Source organism: Culex quinquefasciatus, chromosome 1, assembly GCF_015732765.1.
Source record: "Culex quinquefasciatus strain JHB chromosome 1, VPISU_Cqui_1.0_pri_paternal, whole genome shotgun sequence".
Lineage (NCBI taxonomy): Eukaryota > Metazoa > Arthropoda > Insecta > Diptera > Culicidae > Culex > Culex quinquefasciatus.
In genome coordinates, this window is record NC_051861.1 from 44,646,881 (window position 1) to 44,667,267 (window position 20,387).

At 34.9% G+C, this 20,387-nt stretch overlaps 1 protein-coding gene across 7 annotated transcripts in view; it reads left to right on the forward strand.

Annotated features, from left to right (window-relative positions):
* The window catches only part of LOC6033674 (band 4.1-like protein 4), a 351,812-nt gene extending 350,236 nt beyond the window's left edge, over positions 1-1,576 (forward strand). For all 7 annotated transcript variants that reach the window (XM_038249854.1, XM_038249853.1, XM_038249855.1 and 4 more), the window contains one exon: positions 695-1,576. In XM_038249854.1, coding sequence (XP_038105782.1) covers positions 695-704 — 10 coding nt within the window. In that variant the 3' untranslated portion in view covers positions 705-1,576. The remainder of the gene's footprint in view (positions 1-694) is intronic.
* Positions 1,577-20,387: the final 18,811 nt, after the last annotated feature.

Sequence of the window (20,387 nt, forward strand, 5' to 3'; positions counted from 1 at the left end):
TTATTGAAAAACACCTCTTTTTCGCATCTTCAAAAATAGAAGAGGTCGTACTGCCTCTCCGTCACGAGATATCAAAAAACGGACCTCGGATTCGTGATCAGGGACAAAAGTTACCCCTTAGGACAAAGTTTCACGCAAATCGAAGAGGGGTCGGGGCAACTTTTCCCGATTTCGTGTGAGTTTGTAGAGAATTACCCAAATCGTGTTCGGTGACTAATGTAAGGAAAATAAAAAATGACCTAAACAAGAATATGTATGAATTATGTTCTACTAATGAATTACAAACCCTGACAAAAAATTTCACCCTACTTATTAATCACACCACAGTGCACTAAACAAATACACTTACACTGCAATTCCCGTTAAAAGGTAAAAATATACCTGATTATTCGAATACCACAAAGTGACACTCCGTTACAGCATTAATCAGCCGGTAAATGACCCACCCAGATCCTCAAACGGTTGTGATGAAAGGGTCCTCCTGATCGCAACCAGAAGTCGATTAAAATCAATTGATTCAATCAATTGAAAATCAATTTCCTTGTCGTCACCCTTAATTTCAGCAGTTTTTTGCCCTGCACATATGTAATCACCGAAAAATAATTTTATTTTAATTAGTACTGCAAATTTTAATTGAAAAATACCACTCTCATGCATCAATCACTAACGATTTCTCTTAATTATTCTTTCGCAGGGCACAGTAATCATCGGTGAAATGAGCACGGAACTGTAAATTTACGTGGACATCGGAGTAGGCCCCGCCGATGGGACTGGCAACGAAATCATCATTCTTTTTAATCGTTCATTTTTTTTTTTTGTAAATGTACATCATGGTATTCTCTGAGCATTGCCTACTTTTTGGGAGTCAGCAAACGAAAAAAAAAACAAAATGAAATTATTCAAGTGTTGTGTTTACCTGCTAAGACTTTGATAAATGTGTATATTTGTAGAACTTATGATCGGCCCCTGTTTGCGGAAGCAAAGGGCGACTCTGTAGATGTTTGATGTTACAACTCTTGTACTGTAGAACGTCTGCGTGTGGAACTCGGACGAACGCTTCTTTAGGTGTTTTTTAGTATATATCAAAGGCAAATTTTAAATGTATATTCCCCATATTACTTTGCTAGAATGTGTATCTCTATTATTTAACCATCAAACAGCAGCAATTACGTACCAAATACTAAAATTTTAGCATGTTTTATGTAAGGTATATATTACTCGTAGACGTTACTGCCGAGCATTCGAAATTAAAATCAAAACACACAATTGTACTTGTTTAACGAAACTTTTTGGATTGCTCCGCCAAACTATAGCTCTCAGTGTTGATTGAGTCTCTTGAACCAAGAAATAAAAAAAACCACAAGATTCAAATCTGTCTCAAGCTAGTATGTCCAAAAGTGAACGCTGTAAACATTTTTTTTTTTTTTTTCAAATCATTCTGTGTCAAAGTCGAATCAAAAATCTAAATTGGAAACTGGTCAAATTCGTCCCATAACCCAACCCTACTTCCATTCTGTGAACTGAAAATCGAGCAAAAATTCAAAATAAATTATGGAAACTTATTTACGAAACGTAAGTAGACCGTTGATTGATCCGAAATTATTCCCAATAAATGTGTTATTCGTCTCATTGAATTAAAAAAAAATTGAATACACCGTATCAAACATTTTTGGAAAAGCTGACAACGGAGTTGAAGTCGTGCTCAAATATTTCGACTTCACATCAAATAAGAAAAAGTTAAAATTCTTACAAATTTAAACAACGTAACGATTATTACTTGCAACCAGACATGCATCCGCTCTAACTCCTCTTTTAGAACAACTTGTTTGGCATTTCACGTAGAAGATATCCAGCATGTTGTGCCAATGGTTAGAATACGCTAATTACGCTTGTCTTTTAGGCTCCATATATAGCTAAAATCGGGTTTTCCAATGAACCAATGTTTTCTACACATTATTCAAGCCAAAATCAAGAGATTTTTACCTAGCAACAAGCATAACATTGCTTTAAACGAAAATGTCATCTATAACAAGCTGAGTGCCGTTAAAAAGAGCTCATAGTGCCGATGCATGTCTGCTTGCAACAATTGAATTCGCACAAAAATTCAAAATACTTTTCAATTGATTCAATCATGTTCCACAAGATTATCAACGCTGGTGAATGTATTTTGCAGGGCTGTGGAGTCGGAGTCGGAGCCGGAGCCGGAGTCGGTGGAGTCGGGTCTTTTTGGGAAGCCTGGAGTCGGAGTCGTAGTCGGAGTCGTAAAAACTCGAACAGCTGGAGTCGGAGTCGGAGCCGGAGTCGGCTAAATTTTATTAGCTTGAGTCGGAGTCGGAGTCAGAGCCGAAAATTTCTGATTACCTGGAGTTGGAGTTATCTTAAATTCAACAAAAAAATATGTTTTTTTATTTCTTAGTTTTTGCTATAAAACTGATTAATTTACAAAAATTCTTATATTTTTAATTTTTTTTCAAGTTGCATCCCGAGCATGGGTAAATAACAAGGGAAATGCAAAATAATACCATTCAATGGTATCAATACCAAATGTTGGTTTTCGCGAGCCCTTTAAAAAATGTCTAAAGTATAATTTAATACCAATCTGTGGTATTATACCAAATTTTGGTATTGTATTGTTATTGAGCAAATGTTAGAAAAATATCGAATTTTGACATACTGTTACTTACATACATACTTAAAAACGCAAATCTACTCCAAATTAAAGCCAACTATTTTATTTTGGTCTAAAAAAGTCATTTGACGATCTTTATAAATTAGGGAATACCATACATTGGTATTGTAAAGGTAAAAACGAAACTATTGGCACTACGCCCCCCGGGGCATGGCCTTCCTCTAACGTGGGATTTCTACTCCAGCGCCTTTGACGAGACAGGAGAAACCGGGATCGACGTTTTACTTCACCATCCGATAGAAGCTCAGTGGATAAGGCGGGAATCGAACCCGCGTCTCATAGCATCATCGGGATCGGCAGCCGAAGCCGCTACCCCTGCGCCACGAGGTATTTTAAATAAAAATATTATAAAATAAAGGTGATTCATAAAAAAATCTATTTTAAATTATGTTTAGCATTCTTAAAAGTATGCTGATACATTTGAAATTGATAAGAAAAACATTTATATATTTAGACGATTAACTTTACGACAACAATAGGTTCAACGTGAAAAAATTAAAATTTTAGAATGGATTTTATTTAACATTGTGTGCTTTTTGCGTCATTATCGATAAACTCAAAAAAATAATGTCAATCTTTGTTAATTTGATGAAATAACTCTTTCAATACCAAAATGTTGGTATGCATGTGGTATTCGAACTTCGTTCTAAAATCCTTTTTTAATATGGGTCATTCCACCCGAAGCGGAACAGCACTTGAAAATTACCATCTCCGATTCTGCTCAAATTTGGCAGAGCTGTTGAAACTATCAAAACATGCAAAAATCCCGAATTTCATCCAAATCGGACCACCCCCTCCATTTTTTTACCCTCCCAAAAAATCGACTTTTTGGCGATTTTTGAGCAAAACCCCTATCTTCAAACGACGATAACTCAGGAACCGCAAATCTCAGAGGGTCGGTCTTAGACTCAATTTTGAAGGAAATTGGACGTAGAATCCATTTCCGTGGTCAAAATTTAGATTAAAATATGTTTTCTACCTGTATTGCGCAATTGAAAATTTTAAATGGCCGTATCTCAAAACAGCCCTATTTATTTATTAAATTTGACCTTACCATCGTATTCCCCGGCCAATTTTACATAAGAATCACTTATCGACAGAAAGGAATATGTTTCGTTCCAGAGATATCGAATTTTAAAGTTTTGAGTATTTGAGATTACCTAAATTAGCTACACACGCCGCATCTGCTAGAAGCACTTGGGCGCGTTGATCAATAATTACTACCTGGTGTTCTGTATGATGAATTATTTTTATTTTTTTATACGATTTTGAGATAATTAATCCCTTGAACAATCTTTTTTTTTTGTTTAAGAATTATTTATTGGGTAATTTTAAATGCATTGTTTTTGCTGATCTCAGTGTCTTATAACCATATTAAGTAAATTTTGAACTTTTAATATTTATTTGCAAATGCTACAGCGTTTTAAAATTATAATTTTATCATTTTCATTTCATTAGGAAAAATATGAAAATAATATAATTTCATATTTTTCCTAATTCCTAATTTCTTCTTTTATTTAAAGCAAGAATAAATGTAGAGCTGGTTGTTGTAGATGAAATAATTCTCATGGGTTGCCATGTGCGGTAGCGAAATAGTGCCATTCAGCAAAAACTTCAAAATCTGCCATACGGTTTGAAAGATTGATCATATAAAACCGATTTTTTATATTGTGAGCCAGTTTTATCTGAATAATTGATAATTTTTTTTCAATTCTGATACATTTAATTTCAAAAACAAAAACATATTTTTCTGATACATGTGGACACAGCTGCATCGTCTCGTCCAAGATTTCGAAATGATTGACAAACAAAAAAAAATCAAAAACAAGAAACCAACACAACTAAATTTGATCTTAATCAGATCATAAATCAAATTAATCTTTGTGATTTTCTCAAATTTTTTAGTTTTGTACTTTGGCGTCATCCATAAAGTATGTCACGCTCTAGGGGGGGAAGGAGGGTCTGAGCAAGTGTGACATTGAGTGTTTTAAGTATAGGAAAAGTGTGACAAAGGGGGGGGAGGGGGGTAAATTTTGGCTGATTTTAGCGTGACGTACTTTATGGATGAAGCCTTTCTTTTTTTTCCAGAAATCCTCCTCCTTAACTGTCATGCTTCACGAGAGTTTAATTCATGTTAATTCATTATTTTTAACACGATAATGTATCGTACACTTTTTCTTAAGAAGTGTTACTTACAAGATCAATTGCAATTTCCTGCTAGCTCTGTGTGAATTCCATTCTGCCCTGTATTGCGTGTCATTCTTGCTCTGTCCTGTGGGCTAGCACATAAATGCACCGTATACTTTTTTTTAAATTTAAGATTATACAGCAGTTTCCTACTAATTAACTAATGATTATTTGGGATGAAATCTTATTTCAATAAATAAACAGGTAGCAGTTATTGATCAACGCGCCCGAGTGCTTCTAGCATATGCGGCGAGTGTAGCTAATTTAGGTAATCACAAATACTCAAAACTTTAAAATTCGATATCTCTGGAACGAAACATATTCCTTTCTGTCGATAAGTGATTCTTTTGTAAAATTGGCCGGGGAATACGATGGTGAGGTCAAATTTAAAAAATAAATAGGGCTGTTCTGAGATACGGCCATTTAAAGTTTTCAATTGCGCAATACAGGTAGAAAACATATTTTAATCTAAATTTTGATCACGGAAATGGATTCTACGTCCAATTTCCTTCAAAATTGAGTCTAAGACCGACCCTCTATGATTTGCGGTTCCTGAGTTATCGTCGTTTGAAGATAGGGGTTTTGCTCAAAAATCGCCAATAGTCGATTTTTTGGGAGGGTACAAAAATGGAGGGGGTGGTCCGATTTGGATGAAATTCGGGATTTTTGCATGTTTTGATAATCTCAACAGCTCTGCCAAATTTGAGCAGAATCGGATATGGTAATTTTCAAATTTGCATTTTTTTTGCACACTTCAGGTGGAATGACCCATATTGAATTTGTGTTGAATCCTATTCAGTTGGAATCATGCATCCTCAAAAATCACACGAAAAATGCCACGCTGCCTGGGCTTTAACCTTTCTCGTTCTGGTTTAGTTTGTTTCTCTTTCTTTGAATTTCCTGATATTTTTGCCTGCAGCTAAAACATGTTGATGCAGCAGCAGCTTGTTTTCAACAGGCGTTGATAGCTCAGTTGGTAAACGGGTAGCTAAAATGGTGTCTGCACCTTACCTGTCATGAGTTCGATTCCAGTATTCCTCTAGTTTACTTTACCTGATACTTTTTGGCTCTCCAAGCAAGACTTCGTTTTCCTGCCTGTTCGAAGGATTTAAATATAGCATCAAAATTCTACCCATATCTTATTGCAATCCCATTAGCCAAATTAAATTCCCGTTGTAATTCTATAGAGAATTATCATTGTTTTTTGTCCAACGAGATTTTTATTTACCCGGAAAGTTGTAATTTGTCTGGTATTAATTTGCCCTTGGAATGGCACGTTTTGGTATTGCTTTGGTCTTCCCCATACAGTTTTTTGGTATGATTTCATGGTATTATACCATCTATTACTGGACAACCAAGGGCACATTTTGGTATTTGTTATTATGCCAAGTATTACCAAAATATGGTATTCCCGTGTTATGTACCCCTGCTCGGGATGCGCTTCGTTGCCATTTTTATTTTTTTTTAGAAATCACTAAATGATAACCTGTTAATCAGCTATTACCCAAGTATGAAGTATCATCATAACTTAAAAAACAATATTGGTTTTGTAGTCAGAAATATTTAATGGATTTTTGACTGCATCCTTTTGCCAATATTTATGTACCCTTTAAACTCAAATTTGACCAAATTTAATCTAGTTCTTTCTGAAAAAAGTACACACACAGTCATCTTATACCCCGATAGTGAATGTCTTGGTGGTTTTAAGTAAATAAATTAATGTTCAGGAAAAAAGTTACGAGGTACATCAACAAATATAAATAAAAATCACTATTTATAGAAATCGAAAACAAAAAAGCACTGACAGGATAACTCTTCCAACAAATATTCAACGATTAGAACAATCTATTACTTGGAACTCTACATGCGCATTTTGTTTATAACTTTGTACAAAAAATTAAAAGTGTCTGAGAATGTTGATCCTTAGGCAAACTATTTTGATATTAATGCAAATTATCGTTGAACAAATTTCAAGATTTCAGGATAGGACAGGATTTCAAGATAAAAAAAAATATCCGTGACCTAGAAAATATTTGTCCTGTTTTTTGTTTTTTTCCAATTCTAATTTTTTCATATATTTTCATGGAGGCGCACGGCCATTCATTAAGCTTCGTTTTAAGTGAAGATGCAAGAAGTATCGCGCGCCTCCTTTTAAATATATTTAAAAAATGAAAAATTCAAATAAATCCCAAATTCCGAGGTTAGATATTTTATAGGTCATGGATATTTGAAAAGGACCCCTTAAGCGTTCTTACCACGAATTTTTTTTTTAGATACATTGACTTGTAATAATGGAGCTTTAAAAAATAGTTTCGTTTAAAATTGTTATTTAAAATTACAAGGTGACTATGATAGTCACTGTGCTTCTTATAAGTTTCAACTTAAAAGTGAGCAAATTGAATTTATATGTTAAATCAATCATTAAGGCCAGCTTTCTTTTAATGATCATTGAAAAAGTAACAATTTAATATTTTAGCTTTTAATCAATTTAATGAAAATTTTAGGTTAAGTAAATAAATCCAAATTTACTTACTAAACTGTTCTTCTGAAAATGCCTTCAAAACTTGCGTTTTTTTAATTTCTGTTTCAATAACGTCTTAAACTTGTAAAACTAGAAACATTTTTTAAAGAGTTTTTAAAAAATCCTATTTATTAATGTTTTCGAAACAATAGTAAACTAACTTTTGAAATATTTAAAAATATCTGGAGTCGGAGCCAACCATTTTTTGATAGCTGGAGTCGGAGTCGGAGTCGGAGTCGGCTAGAGTTGGTGGGCCGGAGTTGGAGTAGGAGTCGGAGACGGTTGGATCTGAAAGCCGGAGCCGGAGCCGGAGTCGGAGTTGGAGTCACTTGAAATATGACCCAACTTCGCAGTTCTGTTTTATATTACAAACATTAGTTTTTAAAACATATATATGGAGTATACTAATAAAGCTTTTTTTTCTAAACAAAAATTCAATAATGTTCTTCCAAAACGTACACAAAATAAACATATTTACAAAGGATACGAATGCTATATAAAAAAAATATTTTCAACAAATAGCTTTCAGTTGCTTAAATTTCTGTTTACATTGACAGTTTGGAGTGCTTAGGATTTTTGATGTTGAAAATCTTATAGATATTTGCTTGAAAATGAGACACATCTAAAAGAGATGAACGGTGTTTCTTAAAGTTTTGCCTATTTTAGCTATTTTTAAAAATTGATGATTTATGTTGCTTCGGCGCTAACAACGAACGAGATGGATGGGTACTAGGGTGCCCAAAATATGGAACTTTTTCTCAAAACATCGCTCCACATGCTGAATATTGTTTCTGGAGCTATTTTAGCACTCTGGGCCAAATATGAGCAAAATCGGTCAACATTTACCCATTGATACTTGAAGGTGAAGTTTGTATGGGAAAAATCGAAAACAATATGGAAAACCAAATTTTTTTTACAGTTTGGGCTTCACGGTGTGCTACTTCCATCAAAACATTGTGATGTTCCTATTGGAAATTTAATGCTCTACATCTTTGTAGAACATACCAAAGCTGTAAAACTCGATCCTGAAAAGTTGTTAGCGATTTAAAAAAAAATTGTATGAAAATAATTTTTTTCACAATCATTGGGTTAATCTCAACCAATTTCGCTCAAAATTTGCATAGATGCTTAAAATGACCCAAAAACCGTTTCCGCTTTTGGAGCAGGGAGTATTTTTATCTGGGCACTCTAATGGATACGTCATTTTGAGAATTAACCAGAATTTTAAAAAAATGTTGCAATTTTAGGCTTGTTGTGCTGGGGAAGGAGGATTATGCTGGATTGAGTAGGTTTTTTTTGCGTGAATGCCACCGACTGAAGAGATTAACAAAATTCAACAGTTACAGGGGATTCGGATCTACCTTACTTGATTTCAAAGCCTCCTACAAACTTCACATTCAATTGCCGGATGGAACATGAAAAGTAGCTCAGAGTTAAAAATATATACTGTTACATCTTGCAACGGTGTGTGGAGTTACGAGATTCTCATAATCTTTTCCCAGAATCCTCCGTCTCCCTACTCCGTTAGCATGGAATGATTGCAGGATGAGCCTATTCGGAAAAGGTAGTGAGGGTATGTGGAACTATAGTTGGAATTGAGAGCAAAAGTTTTTAGTTATTAATTATTGATATATGAATGAGACAACATCAATAAATTTGAATTCCTTGTAGTTTGAGTAAAATAAAATTAGCCAACCAATTTGCCATTAGACCAAATTACACAAAAATCTACCCTAGACCCACAGCAAACAAAAACGGATCTCCTCTCCTGTGCTCCTGCAACGGGAAAATGAAAAAGATGCGTTGTCATTAGCGTGGTTCACGGATATATGAAAAAGACAAAAGTGTTCAATTTCGTTTGCATCAACCGGAATTTTAAAGTACTATGGCCCAAAAAGGTAGCCTGAAAATTTTAGCTTATTTGGTTATGGTTTAGTTGCTCCAGTTTTGATATGAAGTTAGAATGGAATTTCAATAAATTTAATTGATTTATTTTTCACTTTTTAACTCTTCTTCTAGAAAGTTTTCCTCAACCCGATAAAACTTTATCATGTAAGAGTTTTCTTATAGGTTTTGATTCGGGGAACAACTTTGTAGAACATCGCAAAGCGCTAGGAAATGATCCCGAAAAGATACAGATTAATTTTTTTAGCATATTTTGAAATTTTGCCGAAAAAAGTAAACTCTGAAAAACATCCTGTATCTTTCCAGGATCAATTCTTAGCACTTTGTGATGTTCTACAAAGTTGTTCCCCCGGATCAAAACCTATAAGAAATCTATGAATAGGAAAATTTGATAGGGTTTTGGGAAATTTTCTATAAGAACATGTAAAAAGTTACAATTCTCCATATTAAATTGAATCAAGTTCCATACTAACTTCAGATCAAAACTGGAGCAACTAAACCTTAACCAAATGAGCTCAAATTTTCAGGCTAGCTTCTGGGGTCATAGAACTTTGAAATTCCGGTTGATGCAAACGAAATAGAACACTTTTGTCTTTTTCATATATCCATGAACCACCCTAGTTGTCATGGGTATGACGCCAGGTGTTATGCAAATAGAACCCAGACAAACTGGTACACAACCACTCACACTTGGCTCGAAAAAGGTAGTCTAAGCGCGTCACCATGATGATCCGTGTGGTGATGCCACGTGCTCACGGCTTTACCCATGTATCGTGTGGGGCGGGGAAACCTCCCTTTGGAGCCTCTCGGAAACAATTTCGAAATCGTGGATGCTGATGAAAATGTAAAATGTTTACAAATGTGTCATCAGTCAGTGGGGTTCACGTTTCGTGTTAATTCGGTTGGTTTTGATGGTGAATGTAGGGTTGATCGTAGAATATGGAAATTAGAAAATATTTTTCAAAATCCATGCAATCAACAAAAATGTTCTGACTTAAATCCTATGGATGCATAAAAATAGTATATTATTTTTAGATTATTTAGATTTTATTACGAACCAAATTTAAAGTACGATATTTTCGGTGTGAAAATGATTTTCACCGTTGTTCTCGGCAGTTTTAAGAAGTCTTACCCATTAAACGGAGGGTTGAAACTAATTTCCTTTCATATTCCAAAGAGTAGGTGATGAGTAAACAACTGGAAGCTTTTTGGGGAGAAGTATATTATTTACACAAAAGGAGAGGGTGACTGTGAATGAAAGAAGTGTCTTCTTTCTACCAATAAAATATTATGAATATGAATGATTTCCTCTTCTCAATTCTTTTCTTTCGCAGATTGTACCTCAGCAATCAGTTGTTGAATCTTCAATGTCACTTGAAAGCAATTCCATGCCAAATAAGAAATCGGTTGTATCCGACACTCTCCGATATCAATGAAACTTTTTAGACATTATGCAATTTTAAGCCATTTCTGTGTATATGGAGCCAGTTTCCTAGTGCATTACATTTTAGAAGGGCGTAAGTTATTTAAATATTTTTGTATTTCGTAATTTTAAATATTGCTGTAACTCCAAGCCGCTGCATCGTAACAAAAATGATGAACGAGAAACATTTAGATTTTTTTACGGGCTTTCTGAAACAACAAAAAAATCACTGGAAGAAACGCCACTTCTTTGAGGCTAAAATAATATTATTAACATTTTTTGTGGATTTTGGCCATTTCCATATGACTCGATTTTCTAGACCAATTTCCTAACGCCTTCTCAAGTTTATTCTCGAGTGAAACAGGCTCCATATATGCAAAAATAGAGGAGATCCTAAGCAAACATGTCTACAAAGTTTCATGAAAATCGAAGTCGGTTGAGTAAAGAAGTATTTGAAAAATTCCTGTTTTGAGCTCTAATTGCTATACAGCAAATTGTCGGAAATAAAAAAAAATCAATATTACGCACTTTTGAAATGTTAGTCTTGATTTTAAATTTTTGAAAATATTGTCTTCGAAAAGATCGGAAAATTTCACGAATGTTTTATAGAAGCGGAGAAGTGGAGCAGCATAATAACAAAAAACTAACTTAATCCACCTATGTGGTTGGAGCCTTCCTCACAACAATGGCTGTACACAAGTTTCATCTATTTTTTAGATCCGGCTTCCAAAAAGTACATCGATATCACTTAAGTGGCCATATCTCGAGACAGGGTTGCCAGATCTTCAATGTTTTGATAACCTTACCAACGTTGGGTCGGATGATGGACCCGGACATAGTTTACATACATTTAAGTGAGATCCGGCTTCAAAAAAGTACATAAATATCACTTAAGTGGTCATAACTCGAGACAGGGTTCCCAGATCTTCAATGTTTTGGACGAATTGGAAAGGCCTTTCAATTACCTAACCAACGATGGGTCGGATGATGGATCCGGACATAGTTTACATACATTTAAGTGAGATCCGGCTTCAAAAAAGTACATAAATATCACTTAAGTGGTCATAACTCGAGACAGGGTTGCCAGATCTTCAATTTTTTGGACTCTTTCGAAAGGCCTTTCAATTACCTAACCAACGATGGGTCGGATGATGGACCCGGACATAGTTTACATACATTTAAGTGAGATCCGGCTTCAAAAAAGTACATCAATATCACTCAAGGGGCCATATCTCGAGACAGGGTTGCCAGATCTTCAATGTTTTGGACTCGTTGGAAAGGTCTTTTGATAACCTAACCAACGATGGGTCGGATGATGGATCCGGACATAGTTTAGATACATTTAAGTGAGATCCGGCTTCAAAAAAGTACATCAATATCACTCAAGGGGCCATATCTCGAGACAGGGTTGCCAGATCTTCAATGTTTTGGACTCGTTGGAAAGGTCTTTTGATAACCTAACCAACAATGGGTCGGATGATGGATCCGGACATAGTTTAGATACATTTAAGTGAGATCCGGCTTCAAAAAAGTATATCAATATCACTTAAGTGGCCATATCTCGAGACAGGGTTGCCAGATCTTCAATGTTTAAGACTCGTTGGAAAGGTCTTTTGATAACCTAACCAACGATGGGTCGGATGATGGATTCGAACATAGTTTACATACAGTTAAGTGAGATCCAAATATATGTGAAAACACATTTTTATACAGTATGTAAAAAAAGTATTTACACCCCTTGGGCACTATGCACATTTTGTGATGAAACATGTAAAAAATTTAAAGTTTGGCAGGAACCTAGTACTACGTTTTGTTCAGAAACTCATGCCAAACATTTTGTTACAAAAAGCTCATGAAAAGATGATTTCTATAAAAAGTTATATAACAAATACTATTACGAAAATAAAAAAGGTGCAAAAAAAGTTTGTACACCTTTCGAAAAATTAACATAAATAATGTTATTTGTTGACAAATCACCATAAATCCAGTCTCCCAACTCCAAATAGGCATCCTTGACTGATTAAAAAAATAATTTGGGTTGAATATTAAGTTTACTAACTACTTAGTATAAAAGTTTATATAACTCTGGAAATTCTATATAAAACTTATCTAAATTTAATTTTGCAAACTTTTAATTCAAATAAATGTCAATATATTACCATAAAATTGCTAAATAAACATTTTGGAGTGGGTATAACACCGTTTTGGGGGGTATTTGTATCGCTAGAATAGATTTTTCGTTGGAATTTCGTACCAACCCGGAATTACGTCGTCGGAAAATCCGCCGGCATCCGAACCGGTCCACGATTCACAAGTCAACCTATGTAGAATCGGAAAGGGCATAAAATTTCCGATCTTTTGATACCCATACATCTAGGTTTTCTTTAAAACCTACGTTTTTAAATACCTGGGCAAAAAGTAAGTTTGATCCACGAGAACAAAAATTACGAAATTCCATACATTTTTGGCAGGTTGCTCAAACGAAACCATAACAACGTTTTTACCTAGGTATTTAAAAACGTAGGTTTTATAGAAAACCTGGATGTATGGGTATTAGGGTGTTTCATCCAAAACCAAAAGTTCTCAGAATCAGGCAAACCGAGGTTCCCCTAGTAGAGGATACCCATAGGGACTCTCATGCCAAATATCAGCCCATTTGGTTCAGAATTGGCCTGTCCCCAGCGGTTTAAAGTTTACATGGAAATTACTATGGGATTTTTGTGCTTTTCATTCAATCGTTCCTACAGGTCTGGGGACAACATGGATTCACTCGGAATAAAGACAGGTGTGTAGGGGATGGTCCAATGAACAAATTCCAGAAGGAATTAGGCTTGTCCATTCTGTCCCCAAGGTGCGCATTGGATCGACGTCCGGTGTCTCCAGAATCAACGATTCACCTTTCAAATGTACGCATTGTCCTTAGTATGCTATGACGGCTAGGAGAAAATTACGACGCCCCATGTCAGACGGTGAACACGTGGCAGAGCATCTACTCGAGTTTTGGATCAGAAACATTCTTTAAAGTACTAAAATTATAATTATTGATGTTCCTGGAAGAATTTCAACTATTCTAAATAACGTAAAATGATGATTTTGTGTTAATAATGCAATCGATGCCTCTCCACGTGTTCACCGTCTGACATGGGGCGTCGTAATTTTCTCCTAGCCGTCATAGCATACTAAGGACAATGCGTACATTTGAAAGGTGAATCGTTGATTCTGGAGACACCGGACGTCGATCCAATGCGCACCTTGGGGACAGAATGGACAAGCCTAATTCCTTCTGGAATTTGTTCATTGGACCATCCCCTACACACCTGTCTTTATTCCGAGTGAATCCATGTTGTCCCCAGACCTGTAGGAACGATTGAATGCAAAGCACAAAAATCCCATAGTAATTTCCATGTAAACTTTAAACCGCTGGGGACAGGCCAATTCTCAACCAAATGGGCTGATATTTGGCATGAGAGTCCCTATGGGTATCCTCTACTAGGGGAACTTCGGTTTGCCTGATTCTGAGAACTTTTGGTTTTGGATGAAACACCCTAATGGGTATCAAAAGATCGGAAATTTTATGCCCTTTCCGATGCCACATAGGTTGACTTGTGAATTGTGGACCGGTTCGGATGCCGGCGGATTTTCCGACGACGTAATTCCGGGTTGGTACGAAATTCCAACGAAAAATCTATTCTATCGATACAAATACCCCAAAACGGTGTTATGCCCACTCCAAAATGTTTATTTAGCAATTCTATGGTAATATATTGACATTTATTTGAATTAAAAGTTTGCAAAATTAAGTTTTGATAAGTTTTATATAGAATTTCCAGAGTTATTTAAACTTTTACACTAAGTAGTTAGTAAACTTTATATTCAATCCAAATTATCTTTTTAATCAGTCAAGGATGCCTATTTGGAGTTGGGAGACTGGATTTATGGCGATTTGTCAACAAATAACATTATTTATGTTAATTTTTCGAAAGGTGAACAAACTTTTTTTGCACCTTTTTTATTTTCGTAATAGAATTTGTTATATAACTTTTTATAGAAATCATCTTTTCATGAGCTTTTCGTAGCAAAATGTTTGGCATGAGTTTCTGAACAAAACGTAGTACTAGGTTCCTGTCAAACTTTAAATTTTTTACCTGTTTTATCACAAAATGTGCATAGTGCCCAAGGGGTGTAAATACTTTTTTTACATACTGTACATAACTTTTGAACTACTTATCGAAACTTCAATCTGTATAAAACTCGATCTATGGGACCCTAAACCAAGTCGAATGCAACAAGTTCGGGTCAAATCGGTTCAGCCAGTGCCGAGAAACATGTGCTAGTTTGTTGGTCACATACATACATACACACACACACACACATACACACACACATACACACAGACATTTGTTCAGTTTTCGATTTTGAGTCGATATGTATACATGAAGGTGGGTCTACGACGTTTTTATACGAAGTTCATTTTTAGAGCAGGATTATAGCCTTACCTCAGTGAGGAAGGCAAAATGTTATTGAACTGGTATATCTCCATAACAAAAAAAGTTATTGTATTGGTTTATTTGTAATTTGCAAATAAACCTGCAGTTGCCATAACTCCTCTGTACTAGTCTGGATGCAGGATATGACGTCAACTACGACTTCAGCTCTCTAAAAATACCCGACTTCACAGATTCCGACTCCAAGTAAAAGTTGCTGAAAATTTGCTGAATCCGATGCAGTCTCCGAGGTCTCACTCCAGCTCGAACTTCAACGTCAGTTCTGACTTCCTGGCTCTGTGAAAAGAATAACAGTTTTTATTATTCACACATCAAAAATTCTCAATAAATAAATCAACTCCGTTAGGGAATATAACTAAATTAAAAAAAAATGAACTCTCAAAAGTTAATTTTATCGGATTAATTTTAGCTTGAAACCCCATTTCATGGTGAAATAAATGACCTCGATAAAATTGGACAAAATTATTTCATAGTTCTAGTCAATTTTAGTAAAATCCCTTAGGGGGTATATTAAATAATTAAAAAAAATCAACTTTCAAAATTTCAACCTTTTAGAATAATTTTAGCTTAAGGACCCCATTTCATGGCCAAAAAATGACCCCGACGAAATTGGTCAAAATTATCCCATAGTTCTAGCCTATTTTAGCAAAGTCCTTTAGGGGGTATATCAAATAATTAAAAAAATCAACTTTCAAAATTTCAACTTGTTAGAATAATTTTAGCTTAAGGACCCCATTTTATGGCCATAATAATGAACCTGACGAAATTGGTCAAAATTATCCCATAGTTCTAGCCAATTTAAGAAAAGTCCCTTAGGGGGTTTATCAAACAATTAAAAAAATCAACTTTCAAAATTTTAACTTTTAAGAATAATTTAAGCTTAAGGACCCCATTTCATGGCCAAAATAATGACCCTGACGAAATTGGTCAAAACTATCCCACAGTTCTAACCATTTTAAACAAAGTCCTTTAGGGGGTATATCAAATAATTAAAAAAATCAACTTTCAAAATTTCAACTTTTTAGAATAATTTTAGCTTAAGGACCCCATTTCATGGCCAAAATAATGCACGGTGGGTAAGAAGGGGATTATTATGCAACTTGCATGCACCTCGGAAATTCCTCCTGGAGGTTGTTGGGGAGACTATTCTGAGTCAGAAAAATCGATTTCCAAAATATTCTGTCGGTGAAAACTGATTTTATCTCGATTTGAAGTTAAAAAACCTAATATTTCACCTAAAACCTCAAAAATACGTCTAAAATCTCGGTCTAACTCTGGACAAAGATGTCAATTTTCATCCAAATATCAATTCTTAGTTCCCAAAATATATTCCTGACATAGTACACCTTAAATCGGTCCATTACTTGAGTCCCAGCGTCATGAGAATGTGTAAAATAGTGTTTTTTTTCTTAAAACATATTTTCAAATTGGTCTGGTAAATAAACTGTCATGTCTGAATTCCAAAACTAACTGTTGCAAACAAAATGAAGAACAATTTTGCAGAAAAAAGAATGAAATTTTATCCATTTTCAGTAACATTATGACCATTTTAGTGGGAAAATTGTTGCCAATTTTCGAAATTCTTCGATATTTAACTCATTCCTGTTATTAACAGCTACTACGATCATACTCAGTAGGATGTAACAAAAATTACTTTTTGGCGGGCATTCAGGGGCTGGTTCCGGTGGGCATACTGAGCTCAAATCTCAAATATGAGCTTGATTGAACTTAATTGGAGCTGTCGCTTTGCATTTTAATTTTAAATGAGATTTAACCAGTAAAAAACATGGTTTTTCAAAAATGTAGATTTTTAGGCACTTTAGCCACTAAAGCGTTTATCTTCAACATCATTGGCATGTAGGACATTTCCTTGCGCATGTTTTGGTATATATAACATTGAATTGAAGCACTCAATGTCTTGATTTTTTTTTCAAAAAAACAGCTCAGCAGAAAAGTTAGGCGACGCGCCATTTCATTTTGCTCAAAACTTCAATGTTATTATACCAAAACATGCGCAAGGATCTGTCGTACATGCCAATGATGTTGAAGATAAACGCTTTAGTGGCCAATGTGCCTAAAAATCTACATTTTTGAAAAACCTTGTTTTTTACTGGTAAAATCTCATTTAAAATTAAAATGCAAAGCGACAGCTCCAATTAAGTTCAATCAAGCTCATATTTGAGATTTGAGCTCAGTATGCCCACCGAACCAGCCCTGAATGCCCGCCAAAAAGTAATTTTTGTTACATCCTACTGAGTATGATCGTAGTAGCTGTTAATAACAGGAATGAGTTAAATATCGAAGAATTTCGAAAATTGGCAACAATTTTCCCACTAAAATGGTCATAATGTTACTGAAAATGGATAAAATTTCATTCTTTTTTCTGCAAAATTGTTCTTCATTTTGTTTGCAACAATGCTACAACGTTAGTTTTGGAATTCAGACATGACAGTTTATTTACCAGACCAATTTGAAAATATTTTTTAAAGAAAAAACACTATTTTACACATTCTCATGACGCTGGGACTCAAATAATGGACCGATTTAAGGTGTACTATGTCAGGAATTTATTTTGGGAACTAAGATATTTGGATATTTGATATTTGGATGAAAATTGACATCTTTGTCCAGAATTAGACCGAGATTTTAGACGTATTTTTGAGGTTTTAGGTGAAATATTAGGTTTTTTAACTTCAAATCGAGATAAAATCAGTTTTCACCGACAGAATATTTTGGAAATCGATTTTTCTGACTCAGAATAGTCTCCCCGACGAAATTAGACAAAATTATCCCAAAGATCTAAACATATTTAACAAAAGAAAAAATAATAACAGATTGTATTATGGACACTTAGAAACTTTTCCATTTGTGCGATTTATGGTAATTTTATTTCTTAGTCAGTATACCGAGCGAATAACAAATTTTGTTATTAGGAGAGTTTTTGAAATGTATAACATTTCCTCTTATTAGCGTGTTATGAAACATTTTCAATACAATATCACTTCAATACCAAACTTCAGGATAAAATAATAACACTTTTTGTTATTTTAACAGGATTTGTTATTGAAATATTATTAATTTTTGTTATTACCGTCTGCCCGGGTTGTCAAAATTTACTGCAGTACTTTTTGATTGCAAATTCGATTTCACATCGAAAAATGAAGTTGAACATTTTTTGCGACCAATATTTCGATTTTTTTTTTAAATCTGTATTTATTCAAAAAAACATAACTCGGTCAAAGATTTTTTGCCCATTCTTGCAATTTCTGAAAAGTTGGCATTTGATGTCCCCTAAAACACATCAAAAATAAAAAAAAAATAAAAATAGGTTTTTTTGCAAATCAAGTTTTAGTGACAAAAAGTTATATAAAAAATCACCAATTTTTTTTTTACCGTGTATCATTTTTTTTCATTGTAGTCCATATCCATACCTACAACTTTGCCGAAGTTACCAAATCGATCAAAAAAATCCTTCAAAAGATCGTTAGTTGTGTGCTATCTTGTGACAACGACGTATACTATCACTTAACAAACGCTACAAGTTTCAACTAATTTGGTTACACCAGTTAAAAGATACAGTAAATAATGTAATCAAAAATCTGAAAAGCACGTGTCACAAATGTGTTTCGAATGTAAAATTGTACTACGTGTCACAAGTGTGCACAGATTTCCCATACAAACTAAAATAAGCTCAAATCAATGGTTTAATCGACTTTATCAGTATATTTTCAAAAACAAAAGGTTGCAATGCCTTTTGAAAGTATGTGTATACATAAATTTGTGAAAAACAAGAAAAAATTTCCACATTTTCCAACAACATGTATGACGAGTCACAAGTGTGCACAATCATTTTGATGATAGATTGGTCTATTTCACAAGTGTGTATTGCGATATCCGGGAAACGGAAGCGAGTTTCCAAAATCGGGTTAAAGCATCTTGTATAGTTTGTTAAGTATATCAAAACGTCATCATTAGCTCATTTTCGACCAAAATGGTCTATGCCACAAGATAGCACACAGCTGACGAGATACAGATTTTTGAATTTTCACACATCATTTTTGTACGGACAGCTGCCAAATTTGTATGGAAAATTATATGAACGAACTAACGATGCAAAATGGCTTATTTGGGCATACCGAAGGCACCAAAAAAGTTTCAGCCAGAAATAATTTGCTATACATTTGCTTTCTTCTTTGATGAATTGCTCAAAAGTATCAGTTTTTTGGATTCGACAATGGTTTTTGCAACTTCTTATTCAAATTTTAACTAAATTGCAATTGAAAACTTATTAATTTGATCCAGCTTTAAATTAAAAAATGGTCACAATATAATCTTCACAATGTTAAAGGTAAGTTGCAACCTCAACCCCCCACCACAATGCTTTTTGTCCCTTTCATTCTCAGTTCAATTTACCCATCCATCACCGGCGGTCACGTCCCCCGTTAACTGGCCCCAAGCGGTTAAGTCACAATTAAGACAAAATACCGTCCCCAATTTTCGGGATCGTACGCAGGACAGGTTTCGTGGCGGCTAAATCCTTTGCCACGGCTCACAAAAAAGGGGACCCAGACAAGGGCAGACACAAGGGTGTGTTGTTTCATTTTCGTAAATTTGCCAGACAAATTAGTGAACGTCGATGACGGCGTCGGCGGTGGGAATAAGCCGAGGGTGAATCTCTGTCCGCTCGAATGGTCAACCTTTATATATAATACATAGAACAAGGAGAGGGGGCTCACGTGTGCTTTTTAAGAAGGAACCATTTTCCGGCTTGAAAGCATATTTCCACACTTTCGCTTTGCGAGGGTACACGGTTACGAAGGGTTCTCTACCTGGGTCAGAGGTTGGACCGCCCACACACTTGGACGGTCGTTGCTGTATTTTTAGTTTTGGAAAAAGGGAAATTGCTTTACGCCTACCTTTAAAGTGCTTTAGCTCAACCAGGTAGAGGCTAGATTGCGTGTCTAATTGGTTAAAGAAGAAAGAAAACATAAAGAGATTTGAGCAATTCTCTACCAAAACCGGAAATGGATTTTATTTGTATTTTTTGATTTGGCTCAAACTTTGTGGGGGCCTTCCCTATGACCAAATATGCTGTTTTGTGTCATTGGTTCACCCATACAAGTCTCCATACAATTTTGGCAGCTGTCCATACAAAAA